The following is a 26,754-nucleotide window of genomic DNA, read 5'->3' as shown; positions in this document are numbered from 1 at the left end:
CTTGGCACTTTACAATGTAAAATAAAAAAGGGAAAAAGGAAAAATTTAATATCGTTAATATAATATTGCAGAAGAGATACCATAAAATTAGAAAAATATTAACTATATAGGGGCAGTTGTATAATTTGGTGCCATAATGGAGCGTGCTTAGCGCCAGTAGTACAATGGTACAGGCACAGTTAAGTCATCATTAGAATACTGCATTGACATGCCAGACGTTAAGCACTATCACTTGCCAGGTCAATGCTCTGATAAATCTGCACGTGCAAGATGGCAGTTCACATAAATAGTTGGGTCTATACTGGCACAGGAAGAGGAAGTGACCTGCTGTGCAGTAGTTCACTGGTCCTTCCTCTACTACCTGTGTCTGCACTGAATTCTATACAGCATGTGAGGAATTCTGCACTTGCAGAATTCAGCCAGGAGTAACAACTAATACTCATAGTATTCTATAAATTATGCATGTTGACACCTGGCCAGCTCATGTACACTCCCTGCAGCTAACACATTATAGCCCTTAAAGATTAGTACCTAGTGCATATACACATGTCCCTGACGATGATTGGTGCCAATAATGTGTGCATGGGGCATATACGTCTAGGCATCTATTCATAGAATAACCTTAGTGAAAGAAGAAATCAAAAACTTGCTACATCTTTGCTCCTGGGCTCCTCATAGCTCTACTGTCTGCTTCCTCTGAGTACAGTGCCAAAACAGGTTCGGATTAATGTAAAAGTAGGTAATATGGCCCACACTGTCTAAATCTGCATTGTAAAAGCATAAATACAGCTGCTGCTATATGGCTAGTAACTTTTCTACTCACTGAGAGATCCAGAGGGGAAAAGGACAAAGTGTTTTTTCATCACTGTTTTCTATTAAGTAAACCAGGGGTAAGGAGCTCCGGTCCCTGAGAGCCATATTCCAGTCGGGTTTTCAGGATTTCCCCAATGAATATGCATGAGATCTATTTGCATGCACTGCTTTCAATGCATATTCATTGGGGAAATCCTGAAACCCCAACTGGAATACGGCTCTCAAGGACCAGAGTTCCCTACCCCTGAAGTAAACTGAGGCACAGGACATAGCGACTCACTCCAAATGGCTGAGATGTAAATCCTCTTTCCATCTCCCCACCCTAGATGTCCAGCATCTCATCTCTTCTTTCTGGGCCTACACACTTTCTCCAGCTGGGCCAGAAAATGCAAAAATAAATTAGCAGTGCAAAGAGCCTTTCATCAAGCTTCCTGTTGAAGAGAACATGCACCTTTTAAATTCTGCAGCCTTAGATAGATGCCTGATCCACTTAAGTCCCAAGACTGGTCCCTAAAGTGAGGGTAAAGACAAAAATCAAGTAATACCTGTGGTGGAATGTAGAATTACAAGAGGGCTCTAGATCAGTGGTTCCCAATCATGTCCTGGAGACCAGGCCAGTCAGGTTTTCAGGATAGCCCTAATGAATATGCATGGAGTAGATTTGCATGCCTGGCACTTCCATTATATGTAGATCTCTCTCATGATATTCATTAGGGCTATCCTGTAAACCCGACTGGCCTGGTGGTCCGCCAGGACAGGGTTGGAAACCATGGTACGTGGGTTTGTCGAGCCACTCGGGCTTACACACATCTGTGAAGCTGAAAGCTATGCCATCAGTAGTTTCACTACCAGTAGGGCCTCCCAAGGCAGACATGTTTCAGTACTTAACGAACCACCCATCTGGGCATTGAAGTAAAAGGCTGCTTACTTTTCCTCACTGGAGGTCCGATGTGATAAAAAGAAACAACCCAAAAATAAAACTCCACAAGATTACATTATATATTCCAAAGCAAATAACTTTTTATTCTAGTAATGAGTATTATAGCAGCATTTGTCAAATCAGAAATAAATCAGTTTGGACATATACAATGGAGAGAAAAAAAAACTTCATACGAGTAGTGCCAACATTTTTCTGTAAGTATGGCGCAGTCTCTCTAAAGAATCTCTGCCAGAGCATAGGGGTTTTATACAGAAAGTATCTGTCTCAGACCCCCTGGCTGGGAATATGTATCACCCTACTGGATAAACCAAATGCCTATCTAACCCTCTCCTAGTCCACGCCTCCATTCTTCCCAGGGGGGCCCTGGACAGGCATAGCTTCTAGAACTTTCTTCTTCTTGAAGTTTCCATTCTTCACACGGGTACAGCATCACTTTATCAGTTCTTAGGTTCCTGGATGATGGAGTATCTTGCTGACTTGCATTTTTCTTTCAGGACTGTTCATTGTCTTTCCAGCACTGGTGTCCTTGAGAAACTTCACAACAAGAAATACACACACTCGCATGCAACACCTTAGCATCTCAGCATCTTAAATGAAACCAGTTTGCACAAGCCCGTGACTTCAGCAAAATGTAGGAATAGGTCTCATAACCTGTAAAAGTCTCCCATAGGCTCCTGTCATCTATCTCAGCATCAACAGATAGGCAATGTTGGAGGTGGAGGTTTGCATTTGATGTGACAACAGCGACATCAAATTTAAACTGCACAGAAGGCCAAGCACTCTACTGTATTCTGCCACAAAAAACTTGATGATGTTCATCAAGTCGCTAGGACTTGAACATGGAATCGATAGCACCTAACAAAGCATAACTCCAGTATTTAGAAAGCAGCTCCACGTACTATCTCACAAGAATAGTGAGACACAGCTGCCAAGTTACCCATTCCAGGAGCGTAACCTTTGTATCCCAAAGCGGTGTAGTATTTGTAGTCCATGGTTCTATCGAAGAAAATCAGTTCTAAAGTTTCCATAATGCATCAAGACACAGGACTGACCCAAAAAAGTTTCACTCCTAGAACGTGTAATGTGGCAGCTCTGCAATGGAGGGTTAAGTAACTTGTTCAAGGCCACAAATGAATCTGAATCGGTTTCCCTTAGTTTTGAAGCTGCTGCTGTAATCCTTAGGCTACTTCTCCATTCAACTGATGATCTTCAAAATATTTCTTCCAAATAAAACATTCTGTACCAAGGGCTGAAAAACTAGGATAGTCTCAGTTATTTTATTACCCACCAAACGGCTTGGAGCACTTTGGGGAAGACGACACTTTATTATGTAGGCTCCAAACGTCTAGCTCAAAAGTGGCTAGCAGTGATCACATTAAAGATCAGATTATTAGAAAGTTTTCAGAACATAGAACTATGCAAGGATATTCTTGATTTCATCATTGCAGGTGGCGATGCCAGAGCGAGGCTTGGAACGCATTGAGGGGGGAAAGGTATTGGATTACCCGAATGAGGCTTAGAATCCACGCAGAGTTAGAACACCCGAATGAAACTCGGAATCTACTGCGAAAGGCTATTGGAGCACCCAAATGAGGCTTGGCATACACGGCACGAGGCCCGGAATGCCAGACCGAGACTTGGAAATATAGTGAATACCCGCTCAAAAATTAAAATAAATAAATCGTTCACACAACGCAGCGTTTGTTTGGGTTTTAATTTATTTTATGGGAACTTGGAACAAACCAACAAAAAAAGCCCCAAACGCTCACACAGCGCAAGCGCAGCCGGTCTTCAAAAAACGTAGCCAATCAACTCGGCGCCCCGCGAGATACCGCGCATGCGCAGATGATTTCCGAGTGGCGCGGCAACACGACTCTGGCCCTGGACAGTACAGTATTTGCAAAGCGGAGGCAGAACCGTCCGCCGTGTTGCCTCTTGGGGAGGAGTTGCGCGCGTTCCGGGGGTCCCTCAGCGGAGCTCCCTTTGGTTCTTGTAAGTGGCCTCTGCGAGCAGATGTAAAGGGCGGAATTCTCTAGGGGGGGGGGGTTCAGCCTCAAGCCCCGCCCTCCCAAACCTTCCCCATAGTCCAGGCCACATCTGGAGAGCCTCCGGGCATGCGCAGATGCGATGACGTCACAGGCCTACGTGTGACGTCATTGTGGCACACCTGTTCGTTGTGGCCCCCAAGCTCTGGGACTTGGGAAACACTGGCTTAAGGTATGTGTTACACGCTGAATGGAAGTTGTTGCCAATTCAAATAAAGCAGGGTGCCCTCTAGTCTATTCAAAGGTCATGGAAGGTTTAGGATGAAACAGACCTGTTAGCAGTATTTTTTATCACTATGCTTGAATAATATCATTTGCATTCCTCATCTTACTTTAGTTTTAGAAAATTAGTAAAAACAAAATTATTTAATCGATTTGTAAGTTAAGGATTTACTGTTTTACTTTTACACTGTATGTACTGATGATTTTACATTGTGTTTTATTCCCTGATTGTCCAGCACTTCTTGTTATAAACCGCCTCGAACTATTATGGCTTTGGCGGTATATAAAAATAAATTATTATTATTATCTTCCAGGATTTTTCTTCTGGGATGATAGATATGGAATTTTTAGGAGTGGTGTTACGGTTAAATCATTTATATTCCGTTATTGCTAAGTAGATGTTATTTTGTTTGATGTCATTATATCATGCATGTTACTTTGTACATCGCTTCGATTGTAAGCGGTTTATAAATCTTTTAAATAAATAAAACTCAACAGACGATCCAATCTGAGAAAAATTAACTGTGAAGACCGACTAAGGATGGCCAGGGAAAAGAGGAAGATTTTATGAAGTCTTTATCTATAATAATAAAACCCTAGAGCGCGCATGCGCTCTTAAAAATTTGTAATTCCTGGCGCCGTGAGGTGTGCTTCTGTGGCAGTATTCTATTTGACACCTCACGGCGCTTGCAGGGGCTGGAGGCGCGCGACTGTGCTCTCTACCTGCCCGTGTCTACGGCAGGGAACACACCTCCCACCCTCATTCGCCGCTGCCGCCACCACTGATCCTCCTCTTCAGAGCAGCCTGTGATCGTGGCCGGCTTTAAAGAACCTTGCAGGCCGCTCTCCAACCTCAGTATCACCTTCCCTCTGATGCACGGGATTGCGTCAGAGGGAACGTGCTACCGAGTTGGAGAGCGGCCTGCTAGGTTCGCTAAAGCCGGTCACCATGATCGCAGGCTGCTTTGAAGAGGAGCAGGCCAGAAGACGCCGGGATGGAGGGAGGGTAAGAAGGGGATCAATACCGGGAGCCAGGGGGAAAGGGAAAGGGGGCTGCTTTGGGGGGAGGGGTGTGCTGGGGGGAGACAGAAGGGGCCATGGATAGGGAGAGGGAAAGAGGGCTGCTTTGGGGGGGAGGTGTGCTGGGGACAGACAGCTTTGCTCTGGGGAGAAGACAGAAGGGGCCATGGAGAGACAGGGAGAGGGAAAGGGGGCTGCTTTGGGGGGGAGGTGTGCTGGGGACAGACAGCTTTGCTCTGGGGGGAGGAAGACAGAAGGGGCCATGGAGAGACAGGGAGAGGGAAAGGGGGCTACTTTGGGGGAGGTGTGTGCTTGGGGCAAACAGCTTTGCTCTTGGAGGAAGACAGAAGGGGCCATGGAGAGACAGGGAGAGGGAAAGGGGGCTGCTTTGGGAAGAGGGGTGTGCTGGGGGGAGACAGAAGGGGCCATGGAGAGATAGGGAGAGGGAAAGGGGGCTGCTTTGGGGGGGAGGTGTGCTGGGGACAGACAGCTTTGCTCTGGGGGGGGAAGACAGAAGGGGCCATGGAGAGACAGGGAGAGGGAAAGGGGGCTGCTTTGGGGGGAGGTGTGTGCTTGGGGCAAACAGCTTTGCTCTTGGAGGAAGACAGAAGGGGCCATGGAGAGACAGGGAGAGGGAAAGGGGGCTGCTTTGGGAAGAGGGGTGTGCTGGGGGGAGACAGAAGGGGCCATGGAGAGATAGGGAGAGGGAAAGGGGGCTGCTTTGGGGGGAGGTGTGCTGGAGACAGACAGCTTTGCTCTTGGGGGGGGGGGGGACAGAAGGATACAGACAGCGGCCAAGGAGAGAGAGATAAAGAAACACAGACAGACAGACAGACATATCTATTCTAGCACCCGTTAATGTAACAGGCTTAAAGACCAGTGAATAAATATTTGACTTCCCCCTTTCAAGTTATGGTGGACAAGTGGGCTCGTGACTTCGGGAAGGAGTATTCTTTGGAGGAGTTTTAGACAGATTATATTGGGAGGACGTATACCACCAGAATGTGTACAACAGCAGAGAACACAACTTTCAGGTACTCCCAAAATTATATGGCAGGGAGTGTTGCGTGTCTAGTAAATCTGATAGTATAGATCAGTGTCTCTCAAACTTATTTTTAGCTCTGACACACTAAACAGAACAAATGTTTTTTGTGGCACATTAAAATTGATATTATAAAATTGCAAAACCAACAAAAAATTAAATTTGAGAGTTATTTATTTAAATTTATTTAGGTAATTTAACAATGGTGAAATTAAAGTACATAGAATAGAATTGTTAATCAACTCAAAATGCAGCTCGATAATCGACAAGCGAACACGCATTTCATCATCCATCTGCAGTTCTCTTTTTTAAAATTTAATTTCTGTCAGAGCTGAAAATCGAAGTTCACAGAGATAAGAAGATCCAAACGGTAACAAAGCCTTGATTGCTTCCTTGCTCAAGTTAGGATAACGACTGCATAAAAAAATAAAACTAAAATAACTTGCAGTTAGTTTTCACGTCAAAGAATGATGCTGGTCTGGGTGGTTGCATCCTTACGCACACAGACGCTCATCAAATTGACAGACTCTTTTATAGGCGACATACAAGTCATCTATTCTAGTGTACACTTTTGAAGGGAATTTTTAAAAATAAAGTAAAATTCTGGAATCTCGTGGCACACAGTTTGATCTCACTGGTGGAGATGGTATTCTATGCATCGAATGTGTAAGGCTACGGGAGTTTTGGCTAAGTTTTGGCACATTGGGAGTGATTGTTGAGTACATCTGTAGTTATGACACCAGAGATATGTCTCTTGCACCCTGATCTCCCATCTGCTGAGCAAGAGTTATTTCTCTGGAAGGTATGGAGAACTTGGAATATGAGGAACGACTCAAGAAACTGGGACTGTTTTCCCTCGAGAAGAGGAGGCTGCGAGGGGACATGATCGAGACGTTCAAAATACTGAAAGAGCAGGAAAATAAATTATTTACATTGTCCAACGTGACACGGACAAGAGGACATGGTTTGAAGCTAAGGGGGGGACAAGTCCAGGACAAATGTCAGGAAGTTCTGCTTCACGCAGCGAGTGGTAGACGCCTGGAATGCTCTCCCAAAGGAGGTTATTAAGGAATCCACTGTGCTAGGATTCAAAGGCAAATTAGATGCACATCTCCTTACGAGAGGCATAGAGGGATATGGGTGACTAAAACTACATCAGGTGTATACCTGACTGGGCCTCCGCGTGTGCGGATCGCCGGAATAGATGGACCATGGGTCTGATCCGGAGATGGCAGGTCTTATGTTCTTATGTTAGGCCTGTCTTATTGCTAAAAAAAAAAAAAAAAAAGCCTTCTAATTCAATGGATATGTTTAGAATCACCAGGGCTTGTAATATGGAGAAATCAGATATGAAGCTATTTCAGATGGAGCATCTGTCTTTATTTCAGTCTTAAAAGATTTGAGGTCCTTTTCTGGACTCCCTGACTTTTTTTAATTCCTTAAAACAGGTAATTTCTTTTTTGAGAGGGGGGCTACTTTGCATCAGAGATAGGCAAGTGGGTGAGGAACTGTTGAGCTGATGGATTATGTTGACTCAGTTATAGTGGTTGAAATGTGAACCAGAGGGGGATGGGGAGCTTAATATGGAAAACTTGATTTATTCGGTTTTGTAGCCTCATTGTGAATTATCACAACAAATAACGTTCACATGTCGTTTATATATCTCTTTAGTAAAGACGAGCGCTGCTACAGTCATAGTAACATAGTAACATAGTAGATGACGGCAGATAAAGACCCGAATGGTCCATCCAGTCTGCCCAACCTGATTCAATTTAAATTTTTTTTTTTTTCTTCTTAGCTATTTCTGGGCGAGAATCCAAAGCTTTTCCCGGTACTGTACTTGGGTTCCAACTGCCGAAATCTCTGTTAAGACTTACTCCAGCCCATCTACACCCTCCCAGCCATTGAAGCCCTCCCCTGCCCATCCTCCTCCAAACGGCCATGCACAGACACAGACCGTACAAGTCTGCCCAGTAACTGGCCTAGTTCAATCTTTAATATTATTTTCTGATTCTAAATCTTCTGTGTTCATCCCACGCTTCTTTGAACTCGGTCACAGTTTTACTCTCCACCACCTCTCTCGGGAGCGCATTCCAGGCATCCACCACCCTCTCCGTAAAGTAGAATTTCTTAACATTGCCCCTGAATCTACCACCCCTCAACCTCAAATTATGTCCTCTGGTTTTACCTTTTTCCTTTCTCTGGAAAAGATTTTGTTCTACGTTAATACCCTTTAAGTATTGTTCGACCCTTTGATGTTCGACCCTTTGATGATACTCAGTAGGCCAGTTCCTTGCCATGCTTCCCTGTTTTCCATTGCTTCTTTCAATTGCTTAATATCTGTTCCCGCGTCATTCTTGATGGTATCCAGCCAACAGGCCTTTGGTCTCCCCTCCTTCCGTAAAGACAGTTAACTATAAATTGTGTGTCACTGGCTATATCTTTTGAATTCAGCAAAAGAATTTTGAGATATGGAACAGAAATCCAGGCATTATTGAATGTTGCACGGCATTTGATTACCCAGAACTGATGGTCATGCCCATTTGATACCAAGACATCTTTGATCATAAATAAATTTGGCTATCCTATCCAATCTGCCATTAAGGTTTTGGGAATAATATTGGATCAGGGCTTGACTATAAAGAATCAGGTGGATTCTTTGGTTAGAAAAGATTTCTTTACTCTCCGGAAGCTTCGGTCCATTAGGGCATATTTTGATGTTTCATCATTTAGAATTCTGGCGCAGTCCCTTATACGTAGTCAGCTTGATTACTGTAATATTGCCTATTTGGCAATATCCCAGAGGAATATGCAGCGATTGCGCATGGTACAAAATGCGGCGGTCAGGTTGATTTTTAACACCCTCCTATCGAGTACTGCATTGGCTGCCAATGGAGGTACTGGTGAAGTTTAAGTTTGGTTGCTTCTGCTTCAAGGCTTCGTTTGGTTTAGCTCCCAAATTATATAATTGAGCTTTTTTTCTTTTGCAACCAACAGACACAAGAGAAATTCGCGTTTGAATTCTGTTTTTCCACCTGTTAGAGCAAGGATCTCAAAGTCCCTCCTCGAGGGCCGCAATCCAGTCGGGTTTTCAGGATTTCCCCAATGAATATGCATTGAAAGCAGTGCATGCACATAGATCTCATGCATATTCATTGGGGAAATCCTGAAAACCCGGGGACTTTGAGACCCCTGTGTTAGAGGATGTAAATTTAAAAAACATCATCAAAATCTTTTTTCATATCAAACAGCATTATGGGTTAAGGATTTGGAACATCTGCTTATGCTTTCTGACTCCTATGTGAAATTTAGGAGACATTTAAAGACATATTTGTTTACGAAATACTTAGGCAGTTAACTGGCAAAGATTTTATAATGAACCATTTAGATCATTATAGTATTCTTTTAATTATTGGCTTATTTAATTTTTCTAATTCTATCTAGCTTCTCTTTTAATTGTAATTTTTTAATTTTTGTAAACCACATAGAACTTCACGGCTCTGTGGTATATAAACTAATTATTATTAGTACTGTTCATAATGTCCGAATGACCTTTCTCTGTGTTTGGGGCTTTAGAATGGCTGTTCGGTGCTGTTATGAACATGGGCCTGTTGTGTCTGTGTTTGTTTAGTGATTAAGAATAGTACAGGTCTCAGGTGGACAGAAAACATCTGTACTGGATCTAGAACTTTTGATTTTTCTTTTCTTTTTCTGCAGAATTCACAGGGAGAGATGAGGAAAGCGTTCCACGATGTCTGAAAACCACAAATCTGTAGCTTTTGGGCAAGTGGTGATCGGACCGCCTGGCTCAGGGAAGACCACCTACTGTCTGGGCATGCAGGAATTCTTGTCTAAACTGGGACGCAAGGTGGCAGTTGTGAATCTTGACCCGGCCAATGAGGGAACGCCTTACAGCTCTGCCATCGATATCTCGGAGCTGGTCACTTTGGCAGATGTGATGGATGCTCTGAAGCTGGGTCCAAACGGCGGCCTTATCTATTGCATGGAGTATTTGGAGGCGAACATAGACTGGCTGCAGGAAAAACTGAGCAAGTTCAAAGATCATTACTTCCTCTTTGACTGCCCAGGGCAAGTGGAGCTCTACACTCACCAGGCTTCTCTGAAAAACATCTTTGCACAGTTGAGCAGATGGAACTTTCGGGTGGGTCATCTTTGCTGTTAAGAGGATTCGGGGAGGGTCATGAACTGTATTGAAGAGTAAGGAAGCATTACAGTCTGGTAAAATACATATATAGGAGAAAATATCAGAGGCAGAATCTGTTACCAGTGTTTAATATTAACACAATTGTGTAACTTTGGTGAGAATTTGATATGGACACGAAGATTAATAAAAAAAAAATCAAGTGGAATATGATAGTACATCACAAAAACGTATTCCACAATATCCCACTGCCTTAGAGGATTAAAAAGAGATAAGTTCTAAAGAGAAATGGAGAAAAGACCTCTGTTTCTTCCAGGGAAAATTTCAGCCGTACACAACTTTATAGCTGCATAGGAAAAAACATCCTAGGTCGGTAAAAACTCCATATTTTCAAAATCCTTTAAATTTCTTATAATATATACTGTCCAAAAACCAAAACCACACTTATCTCGATTATCTAGTGTCCTCCAGGCATGGTCCGAATCCAAACAGTCCAATCTTCTCCTGCACTAGATAATCACAGTAGGCTCCATTTATCCACTACCCATTGTCACCTCTCACTCAACCAGTTCCTTAGTCACTTTAGGGACCACACCGGTTTATTTATAAGTTGCCTGTGTGGAACTGTGTCAGAGGCTTTGCTGAAATCCAAGTCCACCGCATCTTGTGGTCTCCTTCTGCTTTTTGTTTTCCCCCTGCTTGCGTAGATTGTCACATGTGAGCCTGACTAATGTCTTCTTTTCTTGTTTCTGCATCACAGCTGGCAGCTGTGCATTTGGTGGATTCTCACTATTGCACAGACCCTGCCAAATTCATCTCTGTCCTCTGCACCTCTCTGTCCACCATGCTGCACGTGGAACTGCCTCACGTCAATGTACTCTCCAAAATGGATCTGATTGAACAGTTTGGAAGACTGGGTAATAATAATAATAACTTTCTTTTTCTATACCGCCATAGTCAGACGACTTCCAGGCGGTTCACATCGAAAGAAGGCTGGACATTCAGCGAATTACAAATGAGGGGAATGTTACAGAAGAAAAGGGTTGTAGGGGAGGGAATGTAAGAGGGGTTGAAAGGGGGAGGGAAAGTGAGAGGGGTAGGAATTGCCTGAAGATTGCTTTGGGTTTGTAGGGGGACAAAGCGTAGTGAGCGCAGATTGGTCTGTTTAGGTGATGAATTTGTCAAACAGAGTGGTTTTGATTGATTTTTAGAATGCGTTGTAGGTCTGTCTGGTTTTATTTATGTAGTTTCCCAGCCAGGATTGTTGTCTGTTAGCTTGGAACATGAAGGTTCTGTCAAGGAAGGATTTATATTTGCAGCCAGTGATTTTAGGATAGGCGAAGATGTTTTTGTTTCTGGTTGTTCGTGTGGGGTTGTGGAGAGTGAAGTGTGTTTGAAGGTAGGAAGGTGCTAGGCCCCAGATTTGTTTGAAGCAGATGCATGCAAATTTGAACTGTATTCACGTTTCCATTGGTAGCCAGTGCAGTTCTTTGTAATATGGGCTAATGTGGTCTTTTTTTCTCAGTCCGAAGATTAAACGAGCTGCAGTGTTTTGTACTAATCTCAGCTTCTTTATTGTTTTTTGTGGGATACCCAGGTAGACAATGTTGCAGTAGTCCAGGGTGGATAGGATCAGCGATTGCACCAGTAACCTGAAGGATGTTGTGTCAAAGTATTTTTTAATAGTCCTTAGCTTCCATAGTGTATAAAAGCATTTCTTCACTGTTAAGTTTGTGTGGTCAGCCATGGTCCAAGTGCGTGTCGAGTGTGACACCCAGAATTTTTATGATTTTGGAAATCGGATATTCATGGCTGTTTATTTTTAATGATGTTCTCGTATTTTGTCATTGGGGCTTGTCAAGAAGACTTGTTTTCTCTGTATTTAGTTTCAGTTTGAAATTGGTGGTCCATTTTTCGATTTCTCTCATTGTGTGTGAAAGGATGGCTATAATTTCAGTTGAGATGTCATTTAAGGGGATTAGGATGGATATATCGTCTGCGTATATGTAGTGTTTTAAGTTTAATTTTTGTAGTCAGTGACCTAAGGATGCTATGTAAATGTTGAATAATGTAGGCGATAGAGGGGAGCCTTGGGGTACCCCTGACGGGTTATTCCATGGGTTGGAGTGATTTCCATTGCTGGCTACTCGGTAGGATCTGTTTGTTAGGAATTCTTGGAACCATTTCTTTACCTTTCCCGAGATTCCCATTGCATCAAGGCACAGTAGCATGATTTTGTGGTCTACTAGGTCAAACGCACTGCTGAGGTCTAATTGCAGGATTAGTGCGCTTTTGCCTTTGCTGAAGAGATCATAGAGGTGGTTTAGTATGGAGGCTATGACCGTTTCTGTGCTATATCCTTTCCTGAAACCTGATTGATGTTCGCTGAGAGTGTTGAATTTGTCTAGGTAGTTTACCAGTTGGAGGTTGACCAATCCTTCCTGTAGTTTTGTGAAAAGGGGAATGCTTGCTATGGGTCTGTAGTTGGACGTGAGTGCTGTAGAGATTTTCTGATCTTTGGGGATTGGTGTAATCAGTATGTGACCCATGTCTTTGTTTAGTGTTCCGTTTGTAAGGGCCGTTGTTAGCCAAGTGAATAGTTCCATTTTGAATTCAGGTGGGGGGCATAATTTGGGGGGGACATTCGTCAAGTGGGCAGTTTGATTTGCTGTATTTGTTGAATAAATTTAGGAATTGATGCCAATTTGGGAATTCGAAGTGGTCCCAGCTCATGTCTACTCTGGTATTCTGGTTGTGGGGTTCGAGATAGTGGAGGATATCGTTTGTGGGTGGGGGTAGAGTTGCTCTTGGGTCCGTGATATTGTTTTTAAAAAAAGTTGGCTAGGGCTTGGGCAGATGGGGTGCTCTCATTGTCATTTTTCAGGATTCTTGTGTCTCTTAGTGTTTGTGTGTTTTTCTGTGATCATATTTTTGTATGTTTTCATTTTTTGTTTCCAGATTGTCTTATCTGTTTCTTTGTTTGTTTTTTTCCAGCTTTCTTAGTTCCTGTTTATTGGTTAGTCATTCTGAGTCAAACCATTCATTTTGTGCTCTATCTTTCTTTTTGTATGTTTGGTAAGGAGCCATTTGGTCTAAGAGTTCTTTACTGAACTTTTTCCATCTTGTGGAGAATTCCTGTATTTCATTGGTTGAAGGGCGAAGCTCATAGTGGGCCCAGAATTCATTTGGGTTTATGGTACTTCGGCTGGTTTTTGTTTTCATGTTTTTGCTTTTGTGTTTCGGCTGGGAATTCTGTTTTTGCCAGTGTAAGTGGAAATTGCCAATATGGTGGTCCGACCAGATGCATTTTTCCCAGGACCCTGTATGATATTGTATTTTGGGATCAGGGATTTCTTTTTGAGAGAAAGTAACTGTGTCAAGTTTGCGGCCTTTTTCATGGGTTATCTCTGTGTCTGGAATAGGGAAGTCGAGTGACATTAGGAAGTTGGTAATTTCGGTTACTTCTGGCTTTCCCTTTTGTTCTAAGTGAATGTTTATGTCCCCTAGTAGTAGATTGTACGGGCCTTTTAGGGTGTTAACGGTTAGGAATTCAAAGAATTCTTCTCTGGCGCTTGACCACTTTTTGGGCGGGATATAGAATAGAGTTGTTGTCAGTGGATCTTCTAATTGAGCATTAGTGATTTTACAAATTAGTATTTCTAGGTTTTCTGAAGTTTTGGAATCTGTCTTGGTGTAGTTAAAGGGTTCTTTTAGTATAATCGCTAGGCCACCTCCTTTTTTCCAGCTTCTTGATAGTGGGAGTATTTTGTATCCCTGTGGTAGGATTTTTTTCATGATAGCATCTGCGTCAGAGACCAGCCATGTTTCTGTCAGGAACAGAAAATCCGGTTGTGTTTGTAGTATCCAGTCGTATATTACGTGTGCTTTGTTTCTCACGGAGTGGGTATTCAGATAGTATCCTTTGATGTTATCGTAGTTGGTTGGGGTTGAAGTTTCAGAATAAGTTTCAGAGTATGTTAGTTTTTTTAGGTTTCTGTTATTGGTCTTGTTTCTGTATGGTTTGCGGGGTTTGCGTGTGGTTGTTTATCACTGGGATTAGAAGTGGGCCTTGTTCTGGAAGGTTTTTTTTGGAGTTGGGGGGGAGTTTGTTGATTTGGTTAGTTTGGCTGGTCTGTGCCAGGAGGGATAAGTGTGAATGGGTTAAGGGGATTTGTCTTCGTTTCCCCAGCATCTAGAGCAGATTAGGTACAATATTCCTAGGAGTAGTTGGTGTTTGTTAAAAATTGCCATGTTGTGTGAGGTGTTGAGGGAAGTAAGTCGTATCGGGTAGAGGAGGGTAGTGTCGGTAATTGTGTGAGTGGTGGGTGTTGGTAGTTGGTGACGGGTTATACGTGCGGAGATGGGCTATGGGCTATAAGTGTGTCTACACATGCAGATTTCACATGCTAAACAGGCTGTATATGCGGACTAAAGTTATGGCCACACAAGCAGATTTCACAGGCTATACGTGCAGACTATAGATATAAGTTATATAGACTACATATGCAGATTTCGCAAGGCTGTGCATGCAGACTAATTATGGCTGTACAGGGTGTGCTGGTTATACATACAGGCAGGCTGCACAGGCTGAACATGCGGGAAGTACATATAGGTTATGCATGTTATACTTGCAGGCTGTAAATTCTGGGTTCTGAAGGCAGCTGCAGGTTGTCCTTTTTGTAGTAGTAAGGAAGGAACTTCTTCATGTGGACAGGGCTTTGGACAATTCGTGCAGGCGCTTGCTAAGGCGCACGCGCCTTTGTCGGCACGCCATTGGCGCTGCAGTTCTTTTAAAGTACCCCCCTGCTGGATCAGGGGAGGGACAGAGCTGTGCTCTCACGCTCCGCTAGAGAGGGCTCCCGATACCTCCAACCGCCCGCTGGTATCAGTGCGGGGAAGTTGGGGGCTGGTGAGCTGGAACCAAATTGCAGCAGTGTGTCCATGGCTATGAGCATCTTTATTTTTTTTGGGAGCCAGATTTTCAGGATGTTCACAATGAACATACACAGTTGCGTGGTAAGGGTAGGAGGCAACCCCACCCCACTCCTTCCCACTTCCCATTCCACACTCCCTCCTGCTACTTCCCACTCTCCCTCTCCCCCCCCCCCCCCCATGTACCTCTAATTCTTCACCAGCGCGATTGGCTTTGGCAGCATGCTCCTCAGGCCATTGTTGGATTTCCCTCTGACGTCACTTCCTGGCCCCTTGACCCGGAAGTGATTCAGAGGGGAACCAGACTGGTGCGAGCAACAGGCAGACGTTGCTCACTCTAGCAAAGATAATACAGAGGTACGGGGTGGGGGAGGAGGGATGGCGCGAGCATGGTGGGGTGCGGCAGAGAGGAGCCAGCGCCCCCAACTCGGCGCCCGAGGCAGTCCGCACCCCACTTACTACGCTACTGAACATACATGAGCGAGATTTGCATGCACAGCTCTTTGGTATGCAAATCTATCTCATGCATATTGTTTATTGATATCCTGAAACCCCAACAGTCTGGGTGGGCCCCAAGGGCTGCATTGAGAACCATTGCTCTAGAAGAGACATGCCACTTGCACACACTTGGGCCTTTGTGGCTTTCTTGTTCCCCCCCCCCCCCCAATACGTTGCAGTCATTATGATGTGTCATTTCCTGGTGCTTAGTAAACTCCTTCCACTCAAAGAACTGTGGGAAAAAAGTTGCCTGCTCGCCATCATTCTCATCCCATGCTAATCGGCTCCTCTTCTCTCTGCAGCATTTAATCTGGACTTTTATACGGAGGTAATGGATCTCTCTTATCTGTTGGATCATTTGGCCGCAGACCCCTTCTTCCAGCATTATCGTCGTCTCAATGAAAAGTTGGTGGAAGTGATTGAGGATTACAGCCTGGTCTCCTTTGTGCCCCTCAATGTGCAGGTAACGAAACAGTTTTCTAGAAGGAAGAGAAGCTTTGTTCTAACCTTTTAAAGAAACCTATTTTAGGTGAATGTGGTGCACGTGATCTGTGGACCCTCACTCTGAATATTAAATTTAGGGCCTTCTGAGCCTAGATGGGGGGGGTTCTCAGCTAATTTGGGGGTCCTCTCAGGGTACAGCAAAGTTGGTGTGTGCTGTGCTTTTGGGCCACAAGTATTATTGCTCTTCTAATGGAATCAGATATGTACGTTTGCATCATTTAGGTATTGTTAGCTCAGAAAAGGCACAAGACAGATTGGGGAGAGGTGACAGAATGGCAGGTGTTTGTCTGATATATTAAATTTTATGTGTTTTACACTGGGATAGGGGTGTTTTATTGGAAGTGGACTGTGTGGCTCCCTGGTAGAGCTGCTGTTTCTGCACCCAGAGGTTATAAGATCAAATCCCTGGGCAAGTCACTTCATCCTCCAGTGCCCACCGCTTTGAATGTCAGCTTTGAAATGCCAAAGCAAGAAAAAGGCAGTATACAAGTCCCCATTCCCTTTCATCAAGCCCAGTATCCTGTCTCCATGAGTACCCAAAGAGTAGCAACATCCTGAGCTGAGACTGTGATGTCATAATGCCTCATTCCACCAATGCCTAAGAGCCAACCTTAGCAGTGATGTCACAATGCCTCGATTGTCCTATACTCAGCTCACATAAGATCATAAGAATTGCCATACTGGGACAGAATGAAGGTGTGGCTCACTGGTAGAGCTGCTGCCTCTGCACCCCGAGGTTATAAGATCAAATCCCTGGGCAAGTCACTTAATCCTCCAGTGCCCACCGCTTTGAATGTCAGCTTTGAAATGCCAAAGCAAGAAAAAGGCAGTATACAAGTCCCCATTCCCTTTCATCAAGCCCAGTATCCTGTCTCCATGAGTACCCAAAGAGTAGCAACATCCTGAGCTGAGACTGTGATGTCATAATGCCTCATTCCACCAACGCCTAAGAGCCAACCTTAGCAGTGATGTCACAATGCCTCGATTGTCCTATACTCAGCTCACATAAGATCATAAGAATTGCCATACTGGGACAGAATGAAGGTGTGGCTCACTGGTAGAGCTGCTGCCTCTGCACCCCGAGGTTATAAGATCAAATCCCTGGGCAAGTCACTTAATCCTCCAGTGCCCACCGCTTTGAATGTCAGCTTTGAAATGCCAAAGCAAGAAAAAGGCGGTATACAAGTCCCCATTCACTTTCCCTTTTATTGCTGTTTGTTAGATTCTGAAATCAGAAAATTTTAGTCATATTCCTAAATGTTTATCAGAGGCTGAGCATCTGGAGAGCAATCTCCCTTCTCACACTGTGTATATTGATTGTGGCTTACTTGCAATCCAGCTTTCAATAGATCTAAGTGGTTAACAAAATTATAAGCAATTAAAACAAGAAAAGAATGCCGTAAAATTAAAGGAAAGACCTAATCCACTCATACAGAGTATCTAGTTTAAAAAAAAACACCCAGTGATTGCCAGTTTTTGGTGAAACTCACTGTCAAAATACCACAAATTAATAAATATGATCATCTCTTTGCCAAATACTTGTGAAAAAAAGTAACCTTTAAGTAATCTTTTGAACGTCATGAAATTTAGATTCCAATCGCAAATCATTTGGTAATTGATTCCATAAACTAGGACCTAAACAAAAAAAATGCCATTTTACCTTTTTTTTTGCCGCTGGTATCATTAACTTGTTATCTTGTAGCGATCTAAACGTTCCAGAAGGAATATACAGTATAATCAACGAATACAAGTAGGTCGGTTCTTGATGATGTAATATTTTGTGCTCAAGCGTAAGCAAATTATATTTTATCCTATATGCAATAGGAAGCCGATGACATTGTAAAAACAATGGTGTCATGTGGTCAGATTTTTGTTTGCGACCTAACACTTTAAAAGCTGTGTTTTGCAAAGTTTGAAGACGTCTTAAATTAAAACTTGACATTCCTGCATAAACTACATTACAGTATTCAAGTTTTGATACAAAGAAAGCATGAATGAAAGTATGTAAATTGGCATTTGTAAAATAATGTCGCATTGATCTTAGGGATCTAATCTAATCTTCAATTTATATACCGGGTCATCTCCCAACAGAGCTTGACTCAGTTCACATGTAATTAAGACTAGAGCACATAAGAAAGAGAGCATAAAAGAAAGAAAAAGCTGGATTATCATCAGTTCTTTGATACTATAGTTAAGCCATTTAAATTTTGTGTAATCAGCAGAGTTTTCAGGGCTTTACGACATTGTTGTAGCTGGCCTATCAATCTAATGGTGTCAGGAAGTCCATTCCTTTCATACGCTGAGAGATTGGAGAAACTGGGTCTCTTTTCCCTGGAGAAGAGGAGACTTAGAAGGGGATATGATAGAGACTTATAAGATCATGAAGGGCATAGAAAGAGTAGAGAGGGACAGATTCTTCAAACTTTCGAATAATAAAAGAACAAGAGGGCATTCGGAAAAGTTGAAAGGGGACAGATTCAAAACGAATGCTAGGAATTTCTTCTTTACCCAACGTGTGGTGGACACCTGAAATGCGCTTCCAGAGAGCGTAATAGGGCAGAGTATGGTACTGGGGTTCAAGAAAAGATTGGACAATTTCCTGCTGGAAAAGGGGATAGAGGGGTTTAGATAGAGGATTACTGCAGAGGTCTTGGACCTGTTGGGCCGCCGCGTGAGCGGACTGCTGGGCACGATAGACCTCAGGTCTGACCCAGCAGAGGCATTGCTTATGTTCTTATTCCACATCTCTACCAGCTTGAAGGCAAAAGATTGACTAAGCTTTCCTACAGATTTAATACCCTTAACAGAAGGGAAATATAGTTTATATCTCTGTGTATTCCTCAAATGACAAGATCTGAAGGGGTTAAGAACATAAGAACATAAGACTTGCCTCTGTCGGGTCAGACCGGAGGTCCATCGTGCCCGGCAGTCCGCTCACGCGGCGGCCCCTCAGGTCCAGGACCTGATAGTGCTCCTACCCTAAAACTCACTTATGCTTTTCGCTTTTGTTCTGTAGTGTAACCTTCTATCTATACCCTGTAATCCCCTTCTCTTTCAGGAAGTCATCCAGTCCCTTTTTGAAACCCAGTATTGTACTCTGTCCTATTACCTCCTTTGGAAGCGTGTTCCAGGTGTCCACCACCCTCTGAGTGAAGAAAAACTTCCTTGCATTCGTTTTGAATCTGTCCCCTCTCAGTTTTTCTGAGTGACCTCTTGTTTTTGTTGTCCCCGCTAGTCTGAAGAATCTGTCCCTATCCACCCTCTCTATGCCTTTCATGATTTTATATGTCTGTATCATGTCTCCTCTCAGTCTCCGCTTTTCCAGGGTAAAGAGCCCCAGTTTGTCCAACCTTTCGGCATATGAAAGGTTCTCCATTCCCTTTATCATCCTAGTTGCTCTCCTCTGGACCCTCTCAAGTATCGCCATGTCTTTCCTAAGGTACGGCGACCAGTATTGGACACAGTATTCCAGATGTGGTCGCACCATTGCTCGATACAATGGCAGGATGACCTCCTTCGTTCTGGTAGTGATACCTTTTTTGATAATGCCCAGCATTCTGTTCGCTTTCTTTGAGGCCGCTGCACATTGCGCCGCTGGCTTCATTGTTGTATCCACCAATACCCCCAGGTCTTTTTCTAGGGTGCCTTTCCCCATCTCCCTTCCTCCCATCGTATAGCTGTACATGGGGTTCCCTTTCCCGATATAAGGGACTAAAGGATCAAATATTCCGTAGAGAAGCTTAAAGATAATTGAATCCTGAAGCGGACTGGAAGCCAGTGAAGCTTTCTCAACAAAGGAGAAACATGATCGTACTTTCGCTTCCCGAATATAAGCTTAGCTGCCGTATTTTGTATCAGCTGAAGTCGTTATAGACTGCCTTGCTTAATGCCTAAATAGACTGAATTACAATAGCCTAGTGTAGATTGTACCAATACTGAACAATGTTCTTGATTTAGTATTCCTTATTGATTCTCAAGTTGTAAAATGCTTGTATGTAATCATTTAAAATTCAATAGATAAATAAAAAAAGAAAGAAAGAAAAATGTTCTTGATGGAAAAATGATCTAACTTTCCTCAACAGACAGACTAAAAACAAAACTTTTTTGTCAAAGAATTTATCTGTTCGTGAAATGAAAGTGATGAATCAAGGATAGTACCCAAAACTCTAGAAGTTTCATAAATTTCTTAAATTTGATCATTAAACGCGAGTCCTGAATTTATAATGACCCCCAAATATTTTAAATTTCTGTACCAGTGGTATTTGCTGCAATTTAGGTGCTGTTGGGAGAAACATTTCTCAACACTTAGAATTAATTTATCGTTATCTAACTAAGTGGTCCTTTTATTAAGGCACATTAACTGCATTCACTTAATTCTAAGGCATCCATTATATTCTGTGGGTGCCTTAATAGAAGGACCCCCAAGTCTAAGACAGTTTTTTTTTTTTTTCCTTTTCAGGATAAAGAGAGTATGCGCCGGGTAATGAAAGCAGTTGATAAAGCCAATGGCTACTGCTTTGGCGACCTAGAGCAGAGGAGTCTGGAGGCCATGATGTCGGCAGCAGTGGGGGCAGACTTCCAGTTCACTTCGTATCCTTTGCTGTGTCCACCTAACTCGCATAGGGACCTGTCGCACAAGCACTAACGTGCTCCCCGGAGGAGCGAGGTTGCCAGTGCCAAATAAAAGGCTTCTGTCTCCTAATCCATTTCTCTTACATCGGGGAAGGGGGAATTCTCCGTGGTTTCTTTTGTGTAAATCTTAGATGCCAGCTCTGGATGCATGAAACTCCCTTTCTTCCCCCCAAACCTAGTATCGAGAAAACTACCTCACTATGTCCACAAATAAGGGTCATTCAAGGGTTTTATTTTTGCATAGCTTATTCCTGTGGTTTAAATCACTTCTGGAACCTGCAACTTCTGTTGCAGGAGTGCATTGACGGTGTTGAGCTCTAAGCAAGGTGTTAAGATACTTTAGTGTAGGGTTACCATATGGCTCCAGATAAAGGAGGATGGAATGAGACATCTGGATTTTTCTTTCATTGAAAGCAATGGAAGAAAGGAGGACAGATTGAGACATCTGGGTTTTACTGCCATTGAAAGCCATCCTTTTTCTGGAGCCATATTGTAACCCTGCTTTAGTGTAAAGTTTAATTTGGCTGTCCTTCTGGTTCTTTCTGTAAAGAGAAGGGCTGCAAGTCCCAGTGCCTTAGGCCTTGCAGCCATTCATAAGGATACTTCCTCATCCTCCACCTCCTTGCTTGTACTGGGGAACGTGGCATTCTGATTGTGTGAGAGCGTCTTGTTTCTGGGATTTTGGTCACTGCTGCAATTGAGCTTTCCTTAACTCCAGCCTCTGCAGCACCCTGGCGGTTCAAGAGAAGTATGTGCACACTGAAGATCAAACTGTGGAGCAGGAAGCAATGCAGCTGTAATCAGTAGCTAGCCTGGCTCTCATCTGTGCTGTGTGCTCACCAGAAGCAGGTAATCCTCTGGATCAGAATCAGAGCGAAGGAGCTAGACTTGCCGCCATCTTCCTGCGACCACTGGAGCCAGGTGGCATGAGAGCTTGGTTGATGACACAGGAGCCTGAGTGGACCACCTACACCAGGGGCAGTAAATAGATGTCCCTTAAAGTTTTTAAGTTAAGGGACACTCCCTACGCCTTTGATTGCTTAAATTATTTTTGATGCCTGTAATATATAATGTCACAAAACAAGAAATTCCATAATTCTGGTCCTCTGTGTATATGACTGTTCCCGTGGAGGGTGGAGAAAATTGTTTTATATTTACAAGCTGTTTACATGAAAAATAATTATTTTAAAGTGTATTTTTATTTCTCTCCTCTTTTTTTTTTTTTTTTTGCTATTACAAGTTGCTTATTCTGTGTGGGGTCCGTTTAAGGTGAGCTTCAAGAGATGAGGGGTGAGTGCCGTGGTCTCTGTCCGGTCAAACAACAGAACTATGGGAGAAGGGTAAGCGCCGTTGCTTTGGCCGGGTGGCAGCCAGGGATTCCAAGCTCGAATGGACCAAAGGGACACACTGCAGCCAGCAGGACAGAGTGTACTCAGGTGAAAACAATGTCTCACTTGGGTATCAGAATTTCTTCATTAGCATGAGCACACAGGAGATCAGAGAGCAAGGAGCCTGGCAAGTGTGTGATCATTCAATAGCAGAAGGCTGCAGCCAGCATGTGCTCTGCCCGCTGCCTCTGAATGCAATAACCACGCTGGCACTCTTAGTCAACAGGCTTTGGGCCAGACTGGTAATTACACCCCGACTGTGAATTCTTTCTTTCATACGCTGTTTGGGCATTAGTTAACTTTCTGTGGGCAGTGACCGATTCTGAAATCATTTTACCCTTTGCTGCGCTGTAGAGATTTACAAAATTATAACATAAAAATTTATTTCTATACTTCAATACAAAATAGAATTAAAAAACTGCACATGTATCGTTGAATGTAATACAATCATGTCCTAAAAATCTTCTAAACACGTTTTCAATTGTCTCCTAAAATGCCGATATGAGCATGAGGTCGCTATTAGCGAATTCAAATCTTTATCCCATGTTTCAGCTCGACACGACTGAAGACGCTGATGCTGTTTTTCATACTGGGGAGTGCTTTGAATTTACAAATGTGAATGAATCCACAAGATAATTGGGTTCAAGGCTGAACAAATACCTTCCTTTTTTTAGTCTCCGTTCAGTGTAACAGTGGGGCTTGGGTTTTTGTGTCTTTTGAACGGTTAGACCTAGTTTCACATAAACTCGAGCTCCTTATTAGATTTCAGTGGGGTGTGGTTACAAAGTGCAGAACGCGTGTTCCGTAACTTTAATATATGTAAATAAAGGAGGCCTTTAAGTGACAGTAGGTCCTGGAAAGGACATTGGATTTTCTGCTTTCCAGAGTTGGTGAGGGTGTGGGATGAGGGCAGGTTTGATTTTTGCTTGAACCAAAGCTTTCTGAATTGTCATATTTTCCTGTTGGTTTTGTTCAAGTTTGTATTTGATATGGCGCTGAAAGGCGTAGGTAGCGCTGTACATTTTGACATTTATGGAAGGTCCCTGCTCCGAAGAGCGTACAAGTTTCAAGTTTATTCATATTATTTGATTGAACGCTTTTCCAAATTATAAAGCGTTGTACAAAAGATAAAAATATGATTTTAGAGAAATCACTTATACATAATACATTAATCAGACCTACATGGGTAATTGCTTTTAAAACCACGGGAAACAATAGGAAAGAGGGGAGGAAATATAATTTTTTTGATGAAAAAGTACATAAAAGGGAAGTACATTAGGAGGGTAGGAAGAAGAGGATTACTGGCAGAAGTGGGGTCGAATAAGAGAGCTATTAGAAATCTTGTTTTGGAGATGGTAGAAATCGTCAAGTATTACCTCTTGAATGAACTTTATATTTTCAGTTAATCTAACTTGGACAGACAGATATAACATACAGGGTTGGGGATGCAGAACCCAAGGTGAGAGGAGTTAGGAGTCAAAAGCACTCTCGAAGAGGTGAGCTTTTAACTGGGCCTTGAACAGTGCCACAGACGGAGCCCTCCGTAGGGGGTTCGGGCAGCTTGTTCCAAGCATACGGCGCAGCAAGGCAGGAGGGGACGGAGTCTGGAGTTTTATTTTAGAGGAGGCTTTTAATATTCAAAGTGTTTGAAAGCTTTCTGTTCTTAAGTCACTCTCACTTTTATGAATTTAAGTAAGTAGGGGGCGCTGCTGTCCCGAAGATTAGCAAAATCCTAATCCGCACAAAATAACATGCTACAACTACCTGAAGAAAGACTGAATTGAGTAAGCAGTATTTTTAGAATAGGGCAGGGCCGTAATCGAGGCTAAAAAAAAAGTCTGAAGTCTTGGAGTGGGACTAAGTTCTTAGGAATCAGGCACTGGAATGCACTTTGGTGCTGTGTATAAAATGTACACTGTTAATAGAAAACATCAAGTACTATAAAACCAAAGGAAATTAAAAGGGGGGGGGAAGGTATGCCCCCTCTGACTACAAGCACCAACTGTTAAGAAACCCATGTGTACAGAGCAGTGTATCGCAGCGAGATGCTGGGAGGAGGAGAGGCACTGGCACCAGTTGCCTCTTGTGGTGAGAGGCACGTCCTGTAGCCAGTTAGTCAGCACTGGCACCTCTGCTGTTCCAGCACCCCCCCCCCTCCCCGGCGGTTCAGGGCCCTGTCTGCAGGGCCTTTGGCGTATGCACGGGAGATCATCCCGTTGACATCTGCGCACTTCCGGGTGCCCTCCAGCCGCGGCCGAGAGTTTACTGTGCCACCGCGTAAAAAGGTTTACGGGACACCGGTCTAGAGCAAGACCTGCAAATATTTACTTGACAGTCTGGAAAGGTTAGGATTCACAGCTGATCTGATAAATATATTTTTCAGTAATAAGAGATGTCAAAAGTGTACTAGAACAAAGAAGACGCAAGAGCTAAGCATTAGACCAGAGATAGGAAACAAGTATGTCAGTAAAGTAGTTAAGTAGATAGTAGAACAAGCCTCCAGTGTGTGCTGAGATTCATAACTTGATGAGCTGTAGTGTAGTTTTGACATCCATCTCTCTTTTATGGAGGAAGACCCCTGTAGGCTGCATTTCTTTTATTGGGGAAATGTAAGAATTAGCCAATGTGTCGTGAAAGGTCCGACTCTGCGTGGTTTTCTTTTTATCAGATTCATATGTTAAGAGCAAAATACTGAGCAGGTGCTTTCATCTTCTATTGGTCCTGAATCCTAGCCAGAGTAAAACAGTGGGGTGTAGTTTCGGGTAAACAAACTGTCAGGGTTTTAGGTAACTTTTCAGATCAATCACTTCTAAGTTGAGCTAGAGCAGTGGCATGGGAAAGGGCGAGTGAAAGAAGTCATTATCCGTGCATCGACAATACTTCGTAGATTCAACAAGAAATAACACTTCCTTGCTTCCAAGTGTTAGGGCCCTACAGCGACCTTGAGTTGGCATTGCATTGCTCATCAGCTGAAAATCATTTAGAGCGTTAACGTTGCTTTCAGTAGTGATCCCTCCTTATTTCAGCCTCTTCTGTGCATTTAACGGACATAAAAATGAAATAGTTAAATGTTTGTTTTCCCCACTAGCCTAAAAGTTTAGATATTTGTCGAAAGATGAGTCAAGGGAGACTCATCTTAACGCCTCACTGTGAAATATGTGCCCTGCAAGGTCTGAAAGCCACTGGAACATTCCTGCTAAAAAGGCTCCCATGGAGGGGGGGAGGGGGTCTCCTTGTAGAAGCAGAAACGCTACAGAGCTGAACGCTTTCTTGTTGCACTCTGCTGGGAAAGACCATGTATAGTACTGGGCCTGATAATTTTTCTTAATAGCTCAGGAGGCAAAAAGATTTGCCTCTGCCATTGCTAGTATTTTGGGAGTAAGAAAATCCTTTCCCTCATTTCAGTAGAAGGACAGAAGCCTATTTAAGTTGGTGTTTTTTAAGTTAAGTGGTTTACATTCAGGTACTCTAGCATTTTTCCCTTTCTGTCCTAGTGGGCTCACACTCTATCTACTGTATCTGGGGGAATGGGGGATTACAAGGAGCAGCACAGGATTTGAACCCACAACCTCAGGGCTAACCACTGGACCACATAGGGCATAGCATTGTAGATGAAGCTGTTTTGAAAGAGATGTCGGTTTTGCCTGTGGTATTGGCATTAGCAATTATTCTGCATGGCATCTCTAGAAACTTATCTGAAAGTTGTTTCTTGCCATAGTACTCAAAGAATAGGATGGGTGGGTGGGGAGGGCTGTGAGAGTGGCAGCTAGTGTCTATTTCATAGTTAGGAATGACTTTTTTTACATTAGAATGCGGTCTCCAGTTTTGCAGGTTTTTCGGCTTGGGCTCTGCCCTTGCTTACTTCATAGTCTAATGAAATAGCTGATCTATTGCATTTAACTCACTTTAAGCAACCACTGAAAGTAGAGCTAAATTGGCACTTAGGCATTTGTGAAATATGGCATTATTGACATCACACTCGCAGCTCTGGAATGTTGCTACTCTTTGGGTTTCTCAAAAACAAAGACCACGGATCTCTTTTTCAAAAAATCCTACCCAAGCAGAATGATCTTAGTGTATATAGAGCTAGAGGATATTATTTAATTTATGTATCATTATTTAAAATTACACTTCCCCCTCTGTATTCACGGTGGTTAGGGGCACAGCCGGCCCACGAATATTAAAAAAACACAAATAATATTGGGGCCGGTTCTGCCCCTAACCCCCGCTTCCCCCTGGCTATTTTAAGCCCTGTAAGCCTTACCTGGTGGTCTAGCAGGTTTTCGTGCAGATCGCTCACAGGAGATGGCTCGAGAGACTACGGGAGCTCAAGGCAGCCATTTCCTGTGGGCAGATCACTCCTGCCCAAAAACCTGCTAGACCACCAGGTAAGGCTTAAGAGGGGGCTCATAGGGCTTAAAATAGCCCAAAAAATGAAAATGATTTTTTTGGGCAGAAAATCACAACTAATCAAAACCGAAGATACAGAAACCGCGAATACGGAGGGGGCAATGTAGTCACAAATGTGCTTTAAAATTTATTTTATCTTTTATAAT

General features: G+C 43.2%; 1 protein-coding gene across 4 annotated transcripts in view; it reads left to right on the top strand.

The window, feature by feature from the left end:
* Positions 1-3,568: 3,568 nt before the first annotated feature.
* GPN2 (GPN-loop GTPase 2) overlaps positions 3,569-26,754 on the top strand; it is a 28,387-nt gene continuing 5,201 nt past the window's right edge. Inside the window, exons 1-7 of one of the 4 annotated variants that reach the window (XR_004540342.1) lie at positions 3,569-3,970; positions 9,800-10,244; positions 11,005-11,161; positions 15,977-16,137; positions 20,638-20,768; positions 21,538-21,659; positions 22,051-22,246. Coding sequence is in view for 3 of the 4 variants with exons in the window: in XM_033954866.1 (XP_033810757.1) it covers positions 9,834-10,244; positions 11,005-11,161; positions 15,977-16,137; positions 20,638-20,768; positions 21,538-21,610 (933 nt within the window). In the remaining variant the exon portion in view is untranslated. Of the gene's footprint in view, positions 3,971-9,799; positions 10,245-11,004; positions 11,162-15,976; positions 16,138-20,637; positions 20,769-21,537; positions 22,024-22,050; positions 26,446-26,754 lie in introns of those variants that run through there. The other 3 variants (XM_033954866.1, XM_033954868.1, XM_033954865.1) reach the window with 3 other exon arrangements.

Source organism: Geotrypetes seraphini, chromosome 8, assembly GCF_902459505.1.
Source record: "Geotrypetes seraphini chromosome 8, aGeoSer1.1, whole genome shotgun sequence".
Taxonomy (NCBI): Eukaryota; Metazoa; Chordata; class Amphibia; order Gymnophiona; family Dermophiidae; genus Geotrypetes; species Geotrypetes seraphini.
Note: the sequence above shows the minus strand (reverse complement) of the source record. Positions and strands in the feature narration are given on the sequence as shown.